This window comes from Salmo trutta, chromosome 10 (genome assembly GCF_901001165.1).
Source record: "Salmo trutta chromosome 10, fSalTru1.1, whole genome shotgun sequence".
NCBI classification, from domain to species: domain Eukaryota; kingdom Metazoa; phylum Chordata; class Actinopteri; order Salmoniformes; family Salmonidae; genus Salmo; species Salmo trutta.
Window position 1 is genome coordinate 27,873,776 of NC_042966.1, and position 22,091 is coordinate 27,895,866.

The 22,091-nt window shown below is 44.4% G+C and overlaps 1 protein-coding gene across 10 annotated transcripts in view; it reads left to right on the forward strand.

Annotated features, from left to right (window-relative positions):
• The window catches only part of cep170aa (centrosomal protein 170Aa), a 64,241-nt gene that overhangs the window by 24,258 nt on the left and 17,892 nt on the right, over positions 1–22,091 (forward strand). For 8 of the 10 annotated variants that reach the window (XM_029765204.1, XM_029765203.1, XM_029765206.1 and 5 more), the window contains 5 exons: positions 938–1,016; positions 1,303–1,361; positions 5,443–5,650; positions 8,642–8,779; positions 15,006–15,467. In XM_029765204.1, the coding sequence (XP_029621064.1) occupies positions 938–1,016; positions 1,303–1,361; positions 5,443–5,650; positions 8,642–8,779; positions 15,006–15,467 (946 nt within the window). Of the gene's footprint in view, positions 1–937; positions 1,017–1,302; positions 1,362–5,442; positions 5,651–8,641; positions 8,780–12,460; positions 12,673–15,005; positions 15,468–22,091 lie in introns of those variants that run through there. The other 2 variants (XM_029765212.1, XM_029765213.1) reach the window with 2 other exon arrangements.

Here is a 22,091-nt window from a genome sequence, read left to right on the forward strand (position 1 = left end):
CAGGTGGACTGGGGACAGCAAGGAGTCATCAGGCCAGGTAGTCCTGGGGCATGGTCCTAGAGCTCAGGTCCTCCAAGAGAAAGAAAGAAAGAAAGAAAGAAAGAGAGAAAGAGAGAAAAAGCAGAGAGCAGTGAATTTACAATGCAATCCAAGTCCAAAAAGGTATTCTCTCTTTACTCAACTAGTCTATGGAAGGACAGTTTTATTGCTTCTTTAATCAGAACAACCGTTTCCAGCTGTGCTAACATAATTGCAAAAGGGTTTTCTAATGATCAATTAGCCTTTTAAAATGATAAACTTGGATTAGCTAACACAACATGACATTGGAACACAGGAGTGATGGTTGCTGATTATGGGCCTCTGTACGCTTATGTAGATATTCCATATAAAATCAGCCATTTCCAGCTATAACAGTCATTTACAACATTAACAATGTCTACACTGTATTTCTGATCAATTTTATGTTATTTTAATGGACAGAAAATGTGCTTTTCTTTAAAAAACAAGGACATTTCTAACTAACCCCAAACTTTTGAACGGTAGTGTATATTCAAAACATTTCCTTTTATAATGTCACTTTGGCTGGTTCTTATGGGGGTAATGGAGAGACCTGCAAGAAAACCAGAAATCACATTTACTTAATATTTTTACAGTCCTGATCTAATACAACCCTGATCCAGCCATCACCCTTTTCCTTTACGTTTTTGATGATTTGTATCTGAGAATGAAAGGTGATATGACTGTATTCTGGGTTAAGTGTAGCCTGAAATTAAGTGTGCTGGGAACAGTTTCCCTAAATTCATTATGTATTTACCCGTGGGGGTTTTAAGCAATGAGAACTGGGCTGGCATGCCTGGCACTGGAGAGAGTCAGAGAGCAGTGAATTTACAATGCAATCCAAGTTCAAAAAGGTTTTCTCTCTTTTCTCTCCACACAGACATTTGTGAATGATGTCCGCATCCAGGAGCAGATGTATATCACTTTGAAGATTGATGACAAGTTAAGGTTTGGATATGATATCCTTTCAATCATTCCGTCGTTACAACCTTAGTGACACAACAGTACTTCAATCCCTAAAAACATGTACCATCTGTTAATTGAATTGCTCTCGTCCCACTGATCATTTGTCAAGCTGTATAGTTTTTAAGTGTCAAGCTGTATAGTTTTTAAGTGTCAAGCTGTCATTCACTCTATTGTGGTTTTGGCCTTGAATGACTGTTGTGTGTGTATAAGGAAGTGGCTGTGAGGATAGATGCAACCATTGATAGATACAAACAAGTGTCTTTCCTTAACCTGTCTCACATACCAACCTGTTCACGGTGGTGCGAGGCGAGATGACTGTCCCAGACGAGGCTCTGCAGGTAAGACACTTCCTTCTTCGCTGAACTCCAGATACAACACACATTACACAACACACACCACACAACCCTTTACATGTTATGCGGGATGGCATGTATGCAACCTTCACTAGACACAGACGTACATGTACAGTGCCTCCAGAAAGTATTCAACCCCTTGACTTTTTCCACATGTTGTTGTATTACAGCCTGAATTTAAAATGGATTACATTGAGATTTATTTTGTCGCTGTCCTACACACACTAAACCATAATTTCAAAGTGGAATTATGTTATTTTTTAAACTATTTAATAAAACATGTAAAGCTGAAATGTCTTGAGTCAATAAGTATTCAACTCCTTTGTTATGGCAAGCCTAAATAAGTTTAGGAGTAAACATGTGCTTAACAAGTCACATAATAAGTTGCATGGACTCACTCTGTGTGTAATAATAGTGTTTAACATGATTTTTGAATGACTAACTCATCTCTGTATCCCACACATACAATTATCTGTAAGGTCCCTCAGTCGAGCAGTGAATTTCAAACACAGATTCAACCACAAAGTCCAGGGAGGTTTTCCAATGCCTCGCAAAGAAAGGCGCCTATTGATAGATGGGTAAAAATAAAAAAGCTGACATTGAATATCCCTTTGATGAAGTTATTAATTACACTTTAGATGGTGTATCAATACACCCAGTCATTACAAAGATACAGACGTCCTTCCTAACTCAGTTGCCGGAGAGGAAGGAAACCGCTCAGGGATTTCACGATAAGGCCAATGGTGACTTTAAAACAGTTACAGAGTTTAATGGCTGTGATAGGAGAAAACAGTGTCACGTCCTGACCATAGATAGCTCCTATTTTCTATGGTAGAGTAGGTCAGGGCGTGACTGGGGGGGTTTATCTAGTTTATTTAGTTCTATGTTGTTTGGTTCTAGTTTCTTTTTTCTATGTTAGGGTTTTTGTATGATCCCCAATTAGAGGCAGCTGGTCATCGTTGTCTCTAATTGGGGATCATATTTAAGTAGTTGTTTTTCCCACCTGTGTTTGTGGGAGATTTTTTTGAGTAGTGCATGTTGCACCTTTTTCATCACGGTTTGTGTTGTTGTTTGTAGTTTATTGTTTGTTTTGCAAAGTTTCACATTAAAATAAAAGATGTGGAACGATACCCACGCTGCGCTTTGGTCTCCTTCCTACGATGAACGTGACCGAATCTCCCACAACCAGAGGACCAAGCAGCGTGGCCAGGAGTGGACATGGGAGGAGATCCTGGGGGGGGCACACGGGGAGATTGGCGGAGTCAGGGTTTAGACCTGAGCCAACTCCCCGTGCTTACCGTGGGGAGCGTGTGACCAGTCAGGCACCGTGTTATGCGGTGATGCGTACTGTATCTCCAGTGCGCATTCATAGCCTGGTGCGCATTGTGCCTGCGCCCCACATTTGCCGGGCTAAAGTGAGCATTCAGCCAGGACGGGTTGTGCCGGCTCAGCGCTCCTGGTCTCCAGTACACCTCCTCGGTCCAGGATATCCTGCGCCAGCTCTACTCACTGTGTCGCCAGTGCGCATTCACAGCCCAGTTCGTCCTGTGCCAGCGCCCCGCACTTGCCGGGCTAAAGTGAGCGTTCAGCCAGGACAGGTTGTGCCAGCTCTACGCTCCAGACCTCCAGTGTGCCTCCACGGTCCAGTATATCCTGCACCGGTTCTACACACCAGGTCTCCAGTGCGCCTCCACAGCCCAGTACGTCCTGTGCCTCCTCCTCGCACTCTCCCTGGAGTGCGTGTCCTCAGTCCAGTATGTCCTGTGCCTGCTCCTCGCACTCGCCCTGAAGTGCGTGTCACCAGTCTGGTGCCACCTGTCCCGGCTGCACGCACTAGGCCTCCAGTGCGCCTGCCCAGTCCGGTGCGTCCTGTGCCTGCTCTCCGCACTCGCCCTGAGGTGCGTGTTACCAGTTTGGCGCCACCTGTGCCAGCCCCATGCATCAGGCCTCCAGTGTGCCTTCCCGTTCCGGAGGTTCCGGCGACAGTTCCCAGTCCGGAGGTTCCGGCGACAGTTCCCAGTCCGGAGCTTCCGGCGACAGTTCCCAGTCCGGAGCTTCCGGCGACATTTCACAGTCCGGAACCTCCGGAGACGGTCCACAGTCCGGAACCTCCTGAGACGGCCCACAGTCCGGAACCTCCTGAGACGGCCCACAGCCCGGAGCCTCCTGAGACGGCCCCCAGTCCGGAACCTCCAGCGACGGCCCCCAGTCCGGAGCCTCCAGCGACGGTCCCCAGTCCGGAGCCTCCAGCGACGGTCAGCAGTCCGGAGCCTCCACCGATGCTGGCGGATTCGCAGGATGAGAGGGTTCTTCGTCCTGCACCAGAGCCGCATCCGATGCTGGTGGATCCGGAGGATGAGAGGGTTCTTCATCCCGCACCAGAACTGCCTCCGATGCGGGAGGATCCGCGGGATGAGAAGGTTCTTCGTCCTGCGCCAGAGCCGCCAACAACACTAGACACCACCCCTAACCCTCCCATTTGGTTTCAGGTTTTGCGGCCGGAGTCCGTACCTTTGGGGGGGAGTACTGTCACGTCCTGACCATAGAGAGCTCTTATTTTCTATGGTAGAGTAGGTCAGGGCGTGACTGGGGGGGGGGGTCTAGTTTATTTAGTTCTATGTTGTTTGGTTCTAGTTTCTTTTTTCCATGTTGGAGTTTTTATATGATCCCCAATTAGAGGCAGCTGGTCATCGTTGTCTCTAATTGGGGATCATATTTAAGTAGTTGTTTTTCCCACCTGTGTTTGTGGGAGATTATTTTGAGTTAGTGCATGTTGCACCTCTTTCGTCACGTTTGTGATTTTGTTTTTAGTTTATTGTTTGTTTTGCAAAGTTTCACATTAAAATAAAAGATGTGGAACGATACCCACGCTGCACTTTGGTCTCCTTCCTACGATGAACGTGACACAGAGGATGGATCAACAACATTGTAGTTACTCTACAATACTAATCTAAATGACAGAGTGAAAAGAAGGAAGCTTGTACAGAATAAAAATATTCCAAAACATGCACCCTGTTTGCAACAAGGCACTAAAGTAATACTGCAAAAAGCAATTCACTTTTTATCGTAAATACAAAGTGTTATGTTTGGGGAAAATCCAATACAACACATTACTGAGTACCACTCTCCATATTTTCAAGCATAGTGGTGGCTGCATCATATTATGGGTATGCTTGTAATCGTTATGGACTGGGGAGTTTTTCAGGAAGGAAAAAAAAATAAACAGAATGGAGCTAAGCACTGGCAAAATCCTTGAGAAAAACCTGGTTCAGTCTGCTTTCCATCAGACACTGGGAGATGACTTCACCTTTCAGCAGGACAATAACTTAAAACACAGGAGTTGCTTACCAAGAAGTTTTGACTTAAATCTGCTTGAAAATCTATGGCAAGACCTGAAAATGGTTGTCTAGCAATGATCAACTACCAATTTGACAGAGCTTGAAAAAAATATGAAAAGAATAATGGGCAAATATTGTACAATCCAGGTGTGCTAAGCTCTTAGAGACTTACCCAGAAAGACTCACAGCTGTAATCGCTGCCAAAGGTGATTCTAACATGTATTGACTCAGGGGGTTGAATACTTATCTAATCAATATATATTAGCAGTTCATTTTTTACAAATGTTAGAATTGTTCTTCCACTTTGAGTAATTTGTGTAGATCAATGACAAAAAAATGACAAAGAAAATTATTTTACTCCCACTTTGTAACACAACAAAATGTGGAAAAAGTCAAGGGGTGTGAATACTTTCTGAAGGCACTGTGCATGATATCTATTTTGTTCTAAATGTTGGGCTAAATATCTAATATGAAAATAGCACCGGTTATATCATAGTATAAAAAAAGTGTTTGTAAGTAGACTCATGAGCTCATAGCCCCATGCAAATATAACTTTGGGCTGTGTGTGTGTGTATGTATGTGTGCATGTCCGCATTAGATGAAAGATGATATTTTTGGCCATGACCGTGTCCTCTGTCTTCCCCTGCTGTGTCTCTTCCACTCTCTCTCTCTCCCTTGCCCCCTCGCCCCTCACTGTCTCCTTCTCTCCCTCTCTTTCCCTCCATCAGCATGAGAAGTTCACCAGCCAGCTCCAGCTGAGTAAGAAGCCCTCCAACGGTGAGCCCACCAAGTCACCTGCCAAATCTCCTGCCAAGTCCCCTTCTAAGACCCCCAAGTCCTCCAGCTGCAGACCAGCCGAGAGCAAGGCAGCCGAGGGGACCGTGGAGCCATCAGCCAAACCTGCCGAATCACACAAGGGAGATGACAAGATGGCAGGTGAGAGCAGGAAGCACATATAAGAGATGACATGTATGTTGTACATTACAGTATGATCCAGTCATTTCAGGGAATAATTGAATGGGATATTTCATTGTTGATCTTCAAGTGATTCAATCATGACGCAGTATTTGGAGATTTTGGCAATTTCTGCATCCAAGTTGTGACGAGATTCATAATTCCATTTGATACTGATAGCATTTTAGAATCAGTATTCTAAATGAGTAAGCGACGAATGTCATGATCCTACCGTAGATTATACAGTATAGGTAGACATGTCATCTGAAAAGACTAATAAACCTCTACTTTTCACTGCCTGTCTCTTCTGGAGCTTTTTCTTTTCATTTATTGCCTGTAATTAAAGAGTGAGGGCTTAGGACGGATGTTTAAATAACACATTGTAAATCCAGCTGAATCTCATTAAAGCAACCTTAAAAACAACACAATAATCTGAACAACTGTCCCTGTACCACTGGAGGGTCTTATCTGATTGGCCAGCCTAGCATGCTCCTGTGCCCACTATCAGTAGCTGAATGAGTATTATTCCAATCAAATAGCTATAATTATCTACAGGAGGCAGTAGAGTGTCTGCAGCTGCTTCGGCTCTCCTCTCCCTGTTTCTGTTCCTGTCATCTCTCCCCTGTGCTTTTGGTAGGAGGAATGTCCGCTACACTTGCATCGTTTACACGCTCAACAGTCAATTCACTCAGCTGGAGTGGGAGCTTATGCTGGTGTTGGTGTAGGTAACAGTGGATATTTTACTGATGTTAGTGTCTCTTACAGTGGGTGGTACAGATACTGGATACTCTGTGGGAGGCTGAGGGGATGTCTTGAGTTGAATAGCTACTGTATTACAGATGGCACAGTATATTTGTCTAGCTTTTAACAGGGGAACCATGGCTTTTGCATTGTGACAGTACATGGTTCATTATCTTTACATTAGTAATCTCAGAAGGAGTTTTTGCTATGCACTGGCCTTTTACAGTAGGTTACCTGGGGCGGCAGGTAGCCTAGGCTATCGAAAGGTCGCTGGTTCGAATCCCCGAGCCGACTAGGTGAAAAATCTGTCTACATAACCTTGAGCAAGGCACTTAACCCTAATTGCTCCTGTAAGTTGCTCTGGATAAGAGTGTCTGCTAAATGACTTAAATGTTAAGCTGTTTTGTCCCTATGGATTGAGTAGTTTGTTCTGAAATATGAGAAGATGTCCTTAATGAATGGCTTAAGCCATTGTCTATAGTCTCCGGATCAAAACAACAGATGTTCTAACACTGTCATATGGGGCATCAGGCTTAATCCATGAGTCCAGTGTACCAACATTACATGCAACCCTGTTTGCCACCCACTATGTGTTTAATTACAACATCTGCAGTGGGGGCCTTCAGCAGAGGGCCTATAATGATAGGCAGAGGCACATGCACATACGTCTCCTCCATTACCCGACGGCCCTTAAAAAATAGGAGGCAGGAAGCGTTTACATGTGTTTCTCCTTCGCTGCCAGCTGGATATTTTAGCCTGTTAATTGTCAGTTTGATGCGAATGTGTTGTTCCCCCCTGACGACTCAGACTCAGGGAGTCACTGTATGTTCCCTTTCCTCTCTGCAGCACACCACCAAAGGTTCACTGGAGATATTATGCAAGCAGGCATAGCTCCTCACCAAGCTTGCAACATTTATAGGCTCCTCACCAATCTTGCAGCAGTAATAGGCATTTATAGGCATTTTTAACACAAGCATCTGTAAGTATGCGCTGCAATTAATGCTTTCTCTGGGTTTTGTTCAACATATGTAGGATCTTAATTTGAGCTAGTTTGCCAAAGCAGAATAATTATCCTGCAGCAACAGGAAATGTGAATTGTTATGTGGATTATAATTCATTGTGTTTTTTATAGGGCTTGATCGGTTTTTCGTAAGGAAAAATCAAGTCTGAAATTTCGAAGTGGGAATTACAAACTTCAGAAGCCTTTTTAAACCTCAAATATACAACAAGGTTTAAATGTCTTGCATTTCAGAAAAGTTACCCTGCAACAGGGTGATCAAATGAAGAGCCGGCATCTGCATGCAAAGTCAGTGCTTACTTTAACTTGAAGTGATTATGTTCCATTTAGCTATTGTGACTTTATTTGCAGTAAATTGGCCTACACATCATGTCCCGACCTGGGTCCAACTAGCAACATACTATTGGGCTTGACTTGGACTGAAATAGATGCCGGTGCTCATTTTGGGTGCCGGTACTGTTTATATTTAGGTGCTGGAACTCCACAGTATTTTTGAGCTAATATTCTATAAGAGGAACAGGAGCTCAAGCAGTAGAACATTTTAGGTGCCGGTACTCAGCTCTGGTGAACTCCTACCTAAGTCAAGAACTGGTCACACCAATGTAAACATCATAGCTGGATTCAGCTGGGTGAAGTCAAGAGTATTGCTGTGAAGTCTTAGAGGGATACACTGGTAGTCGTACATCTATTTATGACTCCAGGCCTTTAGCAGTGGAGAGAGGAGAAGGTAGAAATATCCCATCTGTAACACCGAGAAATGTGTCTGTTGGGTCAAATGAGGTTCAGACAAAGTCCAGGAAGAGATTCTCCTCTTGAACATTTCAACTGATAAACATAGCCAACCTCCAGCCAGTCTGTTTGAAGTCAGATCTGCCATATGTGTTGGTTGTGTGTTGAGTTAAGCTCATTGGTGATAAGGGAGCAGAGCATGGTGTTGATGGGTTTGTCCCTCTGTGTCCTGCTGACTGGGTTATGTAGGTCAGTGGAATGGCTAAAGCCAAATCAGTTATCCATGACCCATCATCCAGATTTAAGACAGAGGGATTAAAAGACACTAGTGCAGCTGTGCTCAGGAAGTATTGCATGACCATAACAGTAACTACTGGCCTGTTACTGTGTCCATTGATTTCATTCATGTACATGCATGTTTCGCAAGCACAATGGGTAGATTATTCAATCTAAATCTAGGGAAACTTCTTGTGTTTGTGTTATAGGGGACATAGCAGCATTGCACCGGGGGACCCCTCTGTATGGACAGCCATCTTGGTGGGGGGATGGGGACGCAGACGATGAAAACTCCTTCAAGCAGGAGACCAAGACGTGTGGGAAGAAGCATGACAGCTCTGCAGCAGGTAAGAACCAAAAAAAATGACCTCATCATATCTCAAATTAAAAAGAATGTGAACATAGCAAGATGTTCAGATACATGCATACTGTACAGTATACTCTAAGGCTTAAAGAACATGATCCAATGACATTCCTGATGGCTTGAGGTCAAATCAAAATAAACTGATTTGCGATCTTTTTACTCGTGCTCAGTTTTTATGAATTGGCAGGGAATTTGAACTGGCAATTTGTTTGTAGACGTTCCTGGTTGATCATTGTACCCTATGCAATGTTTGTTCTGAAATAATCCCGTGGTTATAACAGAACTATAGCATGCCAACGTTGGAACATAAAGCACAGAATACTTTCTGTAAGTAGTGAAATGGTTGCTTTATGTTAATTCCCAGGCTTATCCTGTCTCTGTGTATTGAGGGTAATGGCCATCCGGAGTCGCAGTACGCAGTATGTATATACACTCTGTGTGTGTCTGTGTTGGTCCGGAGGACTGGGATCCCATTAACTTGTGCTGGGCAGGAGTAACAGGATTAGAGATTAGGCCAGGCTTGGACGCAGCAAGACACCCAATGGGTGCTGGGGTGGACTGGGGGAAGGCCGACCAGACCTCTTAGACTATTAGATCATAGAGCTGTCCTTACACTATCAACAGTCAGAGCTGGACAATAGCACCAGTGCAGTGCATGTCCTCGGCAGCCCTTAGGAAAGCCAACATTTTGGGATAAATTGAGGCTTGTGATCGGAAAGCCTGGAGGACTTTTATTTTAATTCAAGTATGGGAGAGGTTGCATCTACCATGGAACTCAGTAAGTTGAAGCAATTTAACAGTTTCTTTGTGTGACCATTGACATGTGTAGAAAGTATAGTGTAGGCAACCTTTGAATTACAATTCTATTAAACAACAGTCGATTAATGTAAGGATATTTGTATTACGACCATGTTCACTTTGGGGGGAAAATGTACAGTTCAAGTCGGAAGTTTACATAGCCAAATACATTAAAACTCAGTTTTTCACAATTCCTGACATTTAATCCTAGTAACAATTCCCTGTCTTAGGTTAGTTAGGATCACCACTTTATTTTAAGAATGTGAAATGTCAGAATAATAGTAGAAAGAATTATTTCTTTCAGCTTTTATTTCTTTCATCACATTCCCAGTGGGTCAGAAGTTTACATACACTCAATTAGTATTTGGCAGCATTGCCTTTACATTGTTTAACTTGGGTCAAACGTTTTGGGTTCCCTTCCACAAGCTTCCCACAATAAGTTGGGTGAATTGTGGCCCATTCCTCCTGACAAAACTGGTGTAACTGAGTCAGGTTTGTAGGCCTCCTTACTCGCACACGCTTTTTCAGTTCTGCCCACAAATTTTCTATAGGTTTGTGGTCAGGGCTTTGTAATGGTCACTCCAATACCTTGACTTTGTTGTCCTTAAGCCATTTTGCCACAGCTTTGGAAGTATGCTTGGGGTCATTGTCCATTTGGAAGACCCATTTGCGACCAAGCTTTAACTTCCTCACTGATGTCTTGAGATGTTTCTTCAATATATCCACATCATTTTCCTCCCTCATGATGCCATCTATTTTGTGAAGTGCACCAGTCCCTCCTGCATCAAAGCCCCCCCACAACATGATGCTGCCACCCCCGTGCTTCACTGTTGGGATGGTGTTCTTTGGCTTGCAAGCGTCCCCTTTTTTCTCCAAACATAATGATGGTCATTATGGCCAAACAGTTCTATTTTTGTTTCATCAGACCAGGGGACATTTCTCCAAAAAGTACAATCTTTGTCCCCATGTGCAGTTGCAAACCGTAGTCTGGCTTTTTTATGGCGGTTTTGGAGCAGTGGCTTCTTCCTTGCTGAGCGGCCTTTCAGGTTGTGTCGATATAGGACTCGTTTTACTGTGGATATAGATACTTTTGTACCTGTTTCCTACAGCATCTTCACAAGGTCCTTTGCTGTTGTTCTGGGGTTGATTTTCTCTTTTTGCACCAAAGTACGTTCATCTCTAGGAGACAGAACTTGTCTCCTTCCTGAGCGGTATGACGGCTGCATGGTCCCATGGTTTTAATACTTACGTACTATTGTTTGTACAGATGAATATAGTACCTTCAGGCATTTGGAAATTGCTCCCAAGGATTAACCAGACTTGTGGAGGTCTACAATTTTTTTTCTGAGGTCTTGGTTGATTTCTTTTGATTTTCCCATGATGTCAAGCAAAGCGGCACTGAGTTTGAAGGTAGGCCTTGAAATACATCCACTGGTACACCTGCAATTGACTCAAATGATGTCAATTAGCCTATCAGAAGCTTCTAAAGTCATGACATAATTTTCTGGAATTTTCCAAGCTGTTTAACGGCACAGTCAACTTAGTGTATGTAAACTTCTGACCCACTGGAATTGTGATACAGTGAATTATAAGTGAAATAATCTGTCTGTAAACAATTGTTGGAAAATTACTTGTGTCATGCACAAAGTAAATGTCCTAACCAACTTGCCAAAACTATAGTTTGTTAACAAGAAATTTGTGGAGTGGTTGAAAAACGAGTTTTAATGACTCCTACTTAAGTGTATGTAAACTTCCAACTTCAACTGTAAAATTGCAATATTATTGTGAAAGCAGTGCTCTAATGTACAGTAGATGGTATGTAGTGACCACTGACCTGTCCTTATCTCTGTTATTCAGAGGCCCACAGTAGAGGGCAGTTGACTGGTCTGTCAGCCGTTAATATGGACAGCGTCCCCAAGGAAAGTGTCACAAACAGTGGGCCTTCCTGACCAGTCTTTAGTGACAGCCCCAATATTTCCCCAGTGTCAACAGAGTGCACTGGCGTGTTATGTATGTAATTGTAAGCCATGTCTCTACGGCGGCATAAAAACAGATCTGGGGTTATATTCACGGTCATTCAATGTAAAGGATACGTGTGCAGTGTAGACAGCTTGCAGTGAGCGTGGGTGGTAGGCTGGTAGTGGGTGCTGAAGTCTATAGGATACCCATATAATGTTATGGAGTTCTATGTGATTGTGTAGAAACTGCTCCGTCTTCTTATTCAAACTGCACTGAATCTGAAAGCACTCACACCCTCCGCTTCGAATGCCACTTAAGGGAAGTCACTGAGGACAACACTCTCTCTGTTCAAAACAAGACACCATATCCACCCTCCTCTCCTCACTGTCCAGCTGCACTATCTCTCTCTCTCTTTTCCTCTTTCTCTCGCAGGGGCATACATTGTGAGTTTATCTAGCCAAAGAACCTTCAGCTTTGAATAGCATTATCTGCAGGCATTCTTTAGTCAACAAAGGGAACTTCGACGGGTGTGGAGGAGAGACAGAAAACCTTTTTAATGAATCAGCATTATTTTCCTGAAAGCCTAGAGTCTCTTGGGAGCCCAAAGAAGGCACATAATAAGGGTACGCCAATAAGGTGTACCCACAATACAGTTCCCCACATCAAAGAGACAATTTATAATCTAATCTCCTCCCATAGCTATTTCTGTAGTGTGGAGAGGGCATACTACCCCACTTGCCCTAGTAGAGAGAGGCTAACTAACAACAGAAGGTAGCAGTGGAGGGGAAGTGAGATAGTTTAGAGGAACGGTCTCATGTACTATTGAATAGATTCTGTTGTAGCCGCCCCCAGCCCCCATCCTTATGTATTGTCACTCAGGGCTATTGGGTTACGCCATTGCACCAGCTCTCACAGAGCGCTGAAAGAAACCGCTTTCTCCAACACTGAAACTCTCATTCGCTATCTAGTCTGTAGTAACTTGCTAAAGTCCTTATATATATTGTTTTGCTAATTACTCAATTTAAGGACATAGTTTACTGGGAATCCGAACTGAGGCTTTAATTTTGAAGAGGGAACCACTTCTGCCTGAACTTGCAGTCAGGCCGTTTCAGCTTTGAGGTATGTGTTCTCACTTTTAAAGGCACTCTGGTCACTTCAGGGTGGTGGATTAATGAGTGTAAAACACCTAAAGTCCTGCCAGATTACTTAGATGTATTATGTTGTGAAGTATACATTTGGTTCCTGTCATTAATATGTAATGACATGGGTGCTGTTAGTAATGCTTGTATGTCTCATGGACTCTAATGTACAGTACACTGAGTGTCCATGTTAAATGAATGGCCACCATGACCCTCAGTGCTTTTGAGTTGAGTTTTCACATCAGTCACATGAGTCTTAATGTGATCATTAGAGGAAGGGTGGTAGTATTTATAAAAAAGGGAAGTTCTAGGCTTAAGTTCTGATTGTCTTGTTCTGGGAAGCAGTGGGTCTTATTGATGCTTGGATAGGATGAAACCTGAAACCACAGCCTTATTTACTGCCAGACCTGTTGGTGACTATAATCTAGGACCTGATGCAAGTGGTACCAGTTTGAATGTACAGTGCCTTCGGAAAGTATTCAGACCCCTTTCATTTTTTTAAATGTTGTTACGTTACAGCTTTATTCTAAAATGTATTAAATTGTTTGTTTTCCTCATCAATCTACACACAATAGCCCATAATGACAAAGCAAAAACAGGTTTTTAGAAGTGTTTGCTAACTTGTAAAAAATTGGAGCAGGTTTTCATCAAGGAGCTCTCTGTACTTTGCTCCGTTCATCTTTGCCTCGATCCTGACTGGTCTCCCAGTCCCTGCCTCTGAAAAACATCCCCACGGCATGATGCTGCCACCACTATACTTCACCGTAGGGATGGAGCCAGGCTTCCTCCAGACATGACGCTTGGCATTCAGGCCAAAGTGCTAAATCTTGGTTTCATCAGACCAGAGAATCTTGTTTCTCATAGTCTGAGAGACTTTAGGTGCCTTTTGGCAACCTCCAAGCGGGCTGTCATGTGCCTTTTACTGAGGAGTGGCTTCCGTCTGGCCACTCTTCCATAAAGGCCTGATTGGTGGAGGGCTGCAGAAATGGTTGTCCTTCTGGAAGGTTCTCCCATCTCCACAGAGAAACTCTGGAGCTCTGTCAGAGTGACCATTTGGTTCTTGGTCACCTTCCTGACCAAGGCCTTTCTCCCCCTACTGCTCAGTTTGGCTGGGCGCCCAGCTCTAGGAAGTGTCTTGGTGGTTCCAAACTTCTTCCATTCAAGAATGATGGAGGCCACTGGGGTTTTGGTGTTTTGGTACCCTTCCCCAGATCTGTGCTTCCACACACAATTATGTCTCGGAGCTCTAAGGACGATTCCTTCAACCTCAGGGCTTGGTTTTTGCTCTGACATGCACTATCAACTGTGGGACCTTATATAGACAGGTGTGTGCCTTTCCAAATCATGTCCAATGAATTGAATTTACCACAGGTGGACTCCAATCAAGTTGTAGAAACATCTCAAGGATGATCAATGGAAACAGGATGCACCTGAACTCAGTTTAGAGTCTCATAGCAAAGGGTCTGAATACTTATGTAAATAAGGTATTTCATTTTTTTTTTTTTTTTTTTTTTTTATACATTTCCAGAAATGTCTACTAACCTGTTTTTGCTTTGTCATTATGGGGTATTGTGTGTAGATTTTTTTATTTAATCCATTTTAGAATAAGGCTGTAATGTAACAAAATGTGGAAAAAGTCAAAGGGTCTGAATACTTTCCAAAGGCACTGTAGTTCTCTATATGGACAACATTATGTCTCATTTCACTCAATGTTTTACTTTGTTGAAAGTCCCAGTTCGTTGCAGACATGGGGAGTGAAAGATATAACTTTCAAGAAAGATTTGGCTTTATAGGGGGTCGTAAATCCCTGTAGGTATTATATCTTCAATATTTGACTTTGATATAGTTCCTTTACTCTGTTAGGGAGGAAATGTGCAAAGCCAACTTTTTTGTATGTTACATGAACAACTCAGCTGCTCACTTTGTCATACATATAAACCAGATGGTCTCTCCACTGTCCAATCAGATCATCCATCATCTCCACATCCCATAATGCCTTGCCACTTAATGTAATCAAATTAAGTTACACAATCATTATTAAGGTATAGCCTAAAGGGGTTTTGATTGGCTTCCTCATCAGTTATTGTCAAAGTGGACACTACATGGCTTTGTGCCTGTCTGCCTGGGCCCCAGCTCAGCCTGACCTGTTTTGTTTAGAGGGCTGTGTTCTGCCAGGGCCTCAGACACTGATTCAGACTAATGCTGAGACTAATGGTGAGACAGAACAGACACAGCTGAACGGCCCATGTGGGGCCCATGACCTCTGACCTCTAGATACTGATCCCCAGTGTTCTCCTCTCTGTGAACCTACAGACGGCAGAGAGCCTAAGAGGAGTGAGAGGCCTAGGGAGGACGGCCTGGGCCCCGAGCCCAGCTACTTTGAGATCCCCACCAAGGAGGCTCAGATGGCCGAGGACAGCATTCATGAGATCCCCACCAAAGACACTGAGGGGGCTGCTGCTACCGCCAGCGCCAGCACTCAGGGCCACGCCTCACCTCACGCCTTCACAATCGAGTTTGATGACACCTCCCCTGGCAAGGTCACGATCAAGGACCACGTGTCCAAGCTGACTCCGGACCACCGGCCCCGGCCTAAGAAGGCCTCCCATTCTGGCAGCAAGGACCTCAGCACCCTGCAGGCCGCCATGATGGTCTCTGAAAGCAAAGTGGCTGATTGGCTGGCCCAGAACGACCCCCCCACGGTGCGCAGTGAGTCCACGGAGGACAGCAAGAGCATCAAGAGTGATGTCCCTGTCCACTTCAAGAGGCTCAAAGGTGAGGGCCATAGCCTACCTGCTCTCCTCCCTATATCCCTGCCTGTCTTTCTCTCTGTCCCCCATCTGTTGCCAGATCAGCGAATGCACTTATTCCTCCCTATAGCTACACTACAGTATCTTCTACTAACTGTTCTACATCTGGCCTTGCTAACCTCACAATTAAGCTGATCAACATGTGTTTTACTGCTAAAAACCATGAGTGTTTGAGTGTTATTTTGGGAGGTTTTTGGGGAGATCCTGTAAAATGCATCCTCTTAACAAAGCTTATCTCTTACTCGCTACGAACAGATCCTAAAATGTTGGTCAATCTGATCCTCTAAAATAAGACTTGTTTGACCCAGAAACTCCTAGGGTGCTATTCAATCTGTATCGCTGAGGCGTTACAGATTGCCCGCTAGAAATGTAAAGGTAATTTACTATTGAACCGACATATGCAGCGTTTAGTGTGAATGCAGTCTCCACTAACACGGGAACATTGCCTTTAAATTGCGCTGTAACGCTGAATTTCCGCAATACGGATTGACAACAATAACAATGATATCTGTCCATTGGTGGGAGGGGTCCCAGAGGGAATGTCCATAGGGGAAGTGAGAAGTGAATGAAACAATAATACAAATAATAATATATACATATTTACAACTGTAACAATGATACATCAGAGGGAGGCTAGTAGTTCTGTAGTTGCAATGGCGCCCTAGTAGCAACCTAAGCAGAGAGCTCCTGTAAATATGTACATATTTAATCGTTTTTAAGTGTTTTTAATTGTGTTTTTTTTTATCAGCTGTTTTGTTTTTGATAACGTTGAGTTTTGTTGCATATTTCTGGTGGTTTTGACCCACAGATTTGCAGATGGACTGGCAGGTCAACTCGTTTCGACTTGGCTAGCTAGCTGGCTAATAGTTTTTGTTCGAATGATGCATCTGGACACTGTATCAGCTTTTGTGTTTCACCTGGCTGCTGGTCCCTGATGCTTTGAAAACATAAATGGAACAGTCACCTGAAGCTTGAGAGGAATGGGAGATGCAGTAGAGGAATGTAGTGCTGAGGCAGAGGGCTCATAGTGAGGACGACTGGCTACTACTCTGAACTCTGTGTGGTGAGCTTTCTTCACCCAAGCGGGTACCATACAAATGGTGAAGAAGGAGATATCCTGTAGCTACACGACTCAGGCTGGTTCCCAGAGTAGCCCTTTATATGATTGTCACCAGACTCTTCATCAACCATCTCCCTCATCACCTTCCTCTGATCAAGCCATGACCTGTCCATCTCCATCTTTTGGGGATGCATGCACTCAAAGACTTGGCCTCTATTGGTTGACCTATAGTTAGGTCAACCAGTACATCACTGTGATGTACTAGCTAGCTAGGCTACTAACTAGATGTGATGTACTAGCTAGCTAGGTTACTCAATGTGATGTACTAGCTAGCTAGGCTACTCAATGTGATGTACTAGCTAGGCTACTCAATGTGATGTACTAGCTAGGCTACTCAATGTGATGTACTAGCTAGGCTACTCAATGTGATGTACTAGCTAGGCTACTCAATGTGATGTACTAGCTAGGACACTCAATGTGATGTACTAGCTAGGCTACTCAATGTGATGTACTAGCTAGGACACTCAATGTGATGTACTAGCTAGGCTACTCAATGTGATGTATTAGCTAGGCTACTCAATGTTATGTACTAACTAGGCTACTCAATGTGATGACCTAGCTAGGCTACTCAATGTGATGTACTAGCTAGGCTACTCAATGTGATGTACTAGCTAGGCTACTCAATGTGATGTACTAGCTAGGCTACTCAATGTGATGACCTAGCTAGGACACTCAATGTGATGACCTAGCTAGGCTACTCAATGTGATGTACTAGCTAGGCTACTCAATGTGATGTACTAGCTAGGCTACTCAATGTGATGTACTAGCTAGGCTACTCAATGTGATGACCTAGCTAGGCTACTCCTTGTGATGTACTAGCTAGGCTACTCAATGTGATGACCTAGCTAGGCTACTCAATGTGATGTACTAGCTAGGCTACTCAATGTGATGTACTAGCTAGGCTACTCAATGTGATGTACTAGCTAGGCTACTCAATGTGATGTACTAGCTAGGCTACTCATGGTGATGCATTGCGTGTTTGTTTTTTGCTTTTGAAAAGCACTATAGACATTTTATAAATGATTATTATTATTATTACATTCCCAAACTGTCCCTCATACAATCATGGCCACCTAATCATCCCCAGCTTCCAATTGGCTAACTATTCCCCAGGTCATTTCTGTAAATGACAATGTGCTCTCAGTCAACTTACCTGGTAAAATGAGGGTAAAATAAACAATTTAATATATAAATGTTTTAAATATTCATCAGCCTGATGGTCTGGGGGTAGAAGCTATTGGCCGACTGACAGTTTTTGCCACGATGCTCCTATACTGCCCACGTCTGAGTGATGGAAGAGGGGAGAACAGGCCGTGGCTCGGGTGGCTGAGGTCCTTGATGATCTTCTTGGCCTTAATGATCTTCTTGGATTTCCTGTGACACATGGTGTCGTTCGGCTGAGCGTACCACCCTATGTAGAGCCTTGCAGGGAGCGGTGGTGGAGTTGCCATACCAGGCTGTGATGCAGCCCGACAGAACAGTATGCTCTTGATGGTGCTCCTGTACAACACTGTGAGGGCCCTCAGGGACAGACAGAATTTCTTCAGCCTCCTGAGGTTCAAGAGTCGCTGTTGTGCCTTCTTCAGCATGGTGTCTGCCTGGTTTGAACATTTCAGCTCCTCTGAGATGTGTACGCCAAGGATATTGATGTTTTTCGCCGTCTCCACGGTGGCCCTGTTGATAAGGATGGGGTCATGCCCAGCCTGGTTAATCCTGAAGTCCACAATCAGCTCCTTTGTTTTGCTGACGTGCCTACCTCATGTCCGTAGGCCGTCTCGTTGCCGTTGGTAATCAGGCCTACTACTGTCGTGTCGTCGGCAAGCTTGATGATGGAGTTGGAACTGTGTGAGGTCATGTAGTCGTGGGTATACAGGGAGTACAAGAGGAAACTGAAGTCGCACCCTTGTGGGGCCCCCGTGTTGAGGATCAGTGTGGAGGAGGTCATGTTACCTTCCAGTAGAAGCATGTCTTCTACTTTGCTAATGCCGGTAGCAGCAGTCGTACTCTAAGCTAAAAGGCAAAGAAAGGCCATTGCATGTTTACTCCCCCTGTAGCCTGATCTGACTTTCATCCCGGGAGAAGGCTTTGCTCGCTACTCATCATAGTGGTTTATCTAGCTGTATGATTCTTCTCCTCCAGGAAACTCTGCTCAGACAAAATTCCCTATGAAGTCACACCTTCTCCATGAAATGATAGGTGGCCGTCTGCGCTCTTTAAATGTCCTTTATCTCAAATAGTGTATGTTTATGTAATTCTATAAAGGTCCCCACCCTCAAGCAAATAGATGTTGAAGTCCTTCTGTGTACTTCATATCACTGACAGAGACACCCACTTATCAAATCAAATCAAATTGCTCTCAGACCCTGGGCATGACCCCACTCTCCGAGGGTGTCTCAGGGAGAGTCGGGATATGCAAAAAACACATTTCCAATTCACATATGCGAATAATACACTCTTGTACAAATATACAGTAAATATAGGACAAATATAATCACCCTCCCACACAATTACGGCTTTCTATGTACAACCTACCACTCTGACTCTGGTGATTCTTCAAACTTAATTCTCTCTGCCCTACATACACCCAGAGACTACAGTATGGCTCTCTGCCCTACATAAACCCAGAGACTACATACAGTATGGCTCTCTGCCCTACATAAACCGAGAGACTACAGTATGGCTCTGTGCCCTACATAAACCCAGAGACTACAGTATGGCTCTCTGCCCTACATAAACCCAGAGACTACAGTATGGCTCTCTGTCCTACATAAACCCAGAGACTACAGTATGGCTCTCTGCCCTACATAAACCCAGAGACTACATACAGTATCACTCTCTGCCCTACATAAACCCAGAGACTACATACAGTATGGCTCTCTGCCCTACATAAACCCAGAGACTACATACAGTATGGCTCTCTGCCCTACATAAACCCAGAGACTACAGTATGGCTCTCTGCCCTACATAAACCCAGAGACTACATACAGTATGGCTCTCTGCCCTACATAAACCCAGAGACTACATACAGTATGGCTCTCTGTCCTACATAAACCCAGAGACGACATACAGTATGGCTCTCTGCCCTACATAAACCCAGAGACTACATACAGTATGGCTCTCTGCCCTACATAAACCCAGAGACTACATACAGTATGGCTCTCTGCCCTACATAAACCCAGAGACTACATACAGTATGGCTCTCTGTCCTACATAAACCCAGAGACTACATACAGTATGGCTCTCTGCCCTACATAAACCCAGAGACTACAGTATGGCTCTCTGTCCTACATAAACCCAGAGACTACATACAGTATGGCTCTCTGCCCTACATAAACCCAGAGACTACAGCATGGCTCTCTGCCCTACATAAACCCAGAGACTACATACGGTATGGCTCTCTGCCCTACATAAACCCAGAGACTACATACAGTATGGCTCTCTGCCCTACATAAACCCAGAGACTACATACAGTATGGCTCTCTGCCCTACATAAACCCAGAGACTACATACAGTATGGCTCTCTGCCCTACATAAACCCAGAGACTACATACAGTATGGCTCTCTGCCCTACATAAACCCAGAGACTACATACAGCATGGCTCTCTGCCCTACATAAACCCAGAGACTACATACGGTATGGCTCTCTGCCCTACATAAACCCAGAGACTACATACAGTATGGCTCTCTGCCCTACATAAACCCAAAGACTACATACAGTATGGCTCTCTGCCCTACATAAACCCAGAGACTACATACAGTATGGCTCTCTGCCATACATAAACCCAGAGACTACATACAGTATGGCTCTCTGCCCTACATAAACCCAGAGACTACATACAGTATGGCTCTCTGCCCTACATAAACCCAGAGACTACATACAGTATGGCTCTCTGTCCTACATAAACCCAGAGACTACATACAGTATGGCTCTCTGCCCTACATAAACCCAGAGACTACATACAGTATGGCTCTCTGCCCTACATAAACCCAGAGACTACATACAGTATGGCTCTCTGTCCTACATAAACCCAGAGACTACATACAGTATGGCTCTCTGCCCTACATAAACCCAGAGACTACATACAGTATGGCTCTCTGTCCTACATAAACCCAGAGACTACATACAGTATGGCTCTCTGCCCTACATAAACCCAGAGACTACATACAGTATGGCTCTCTGCCCTACATAAACCCAGAGACTACATACATTATGGCTCTCTGCCCTACATAAACCCAGAGACTACATACAGTATGGCTCTCTGCCCTACATAAACCCAGAGACTACATACAGTATGGCTCTCTGCCCTACATAAACCCAGAGACTACATACAGTATGGCTCTCTGCCCTACATAAACCCAGAGACTACATACAGTATGGCTCTCTGCCCTACATAAACCCAGAGACTACATACAGTATGGCTCTCTGCCCTACATAAACCCAGAGACTACAGTATGGCTCTCTGCCCTACATAAACCCAGAGACTACAGTATGGCTCTCTGCCCTACATAAACCCAGAGACTACATACAGTATGGCTCTCTGCCCTACATAAACCCAGAGACTACATACAGTATGGCTCTCTGCCCTACATAAACCCAGAGACTACAGTATGGCTCTCTGCCCTACATAAACCCAGAGACTATATACAGTATGGGTCTGTTAATGGCAGTTAATTAGTCGCCAGTACTTCTATATCCCCCAGCCGTCTCCCAGCTCTGACACCCATTGTCTGAGCTTAGCATGGATGGCATAGTGGGCTACCTGCCTTTCTACCTCCCCCATTCTCCATTCTCCCTGCGTAAGGCACTGATTTTCTGCTGAACACCAAGGAGCCAGGCCACATCCATCCCATCTCCTTAATAATTCATCCACATAGTGTTTTAGTTGTGCTTTTCCTTTGTTTCATATTTTAATTGGAGCCTGGACACTATCTCTGTCTGCATCTTTATTACCATCACTGGGCCTTTTGTAATGCACTTTTTGGGTACGACAACATGAATCTCTCTCTCTCTCTCTTGCTCTCTCTCTCTCTTTCTCTCTACCTCTTCTCCCTGCTAACTGCTGAGTAGGGTTATTTTGCTGTGGGATGCTGTTTGACAGGACTCAGGAGAGAGTGTGGGCTGGGCGCTAGCTACTCTTTGGAGCTGGCTAATTAAATGGCTGCTAATCTATGGTGTACGATAGATGGGGGTGGGGGTGGGGGTGGGGGTGGGGCGCAGACAGGATGGTATGAATAGAGATTTATGAAGCACATAGCATGTATGAAGGTGAAGTCAGAGGCTGAGCTGCTGAGTGCTACAGTACATACAATGCTGCTGGACAATGCAGTCTTTCCAGTTTTAGGTGTGGCTCCTGTACTCGGTTTCTGGGGTTATTCTGAAGCTGTACCTTCCAGAGGCTGTGGTGGGAGTCCAGCTGTGGGACCGAGAGGAGGGAGAAACAGGGGTCGGTGTTGAGGTTGGAGTTGTCG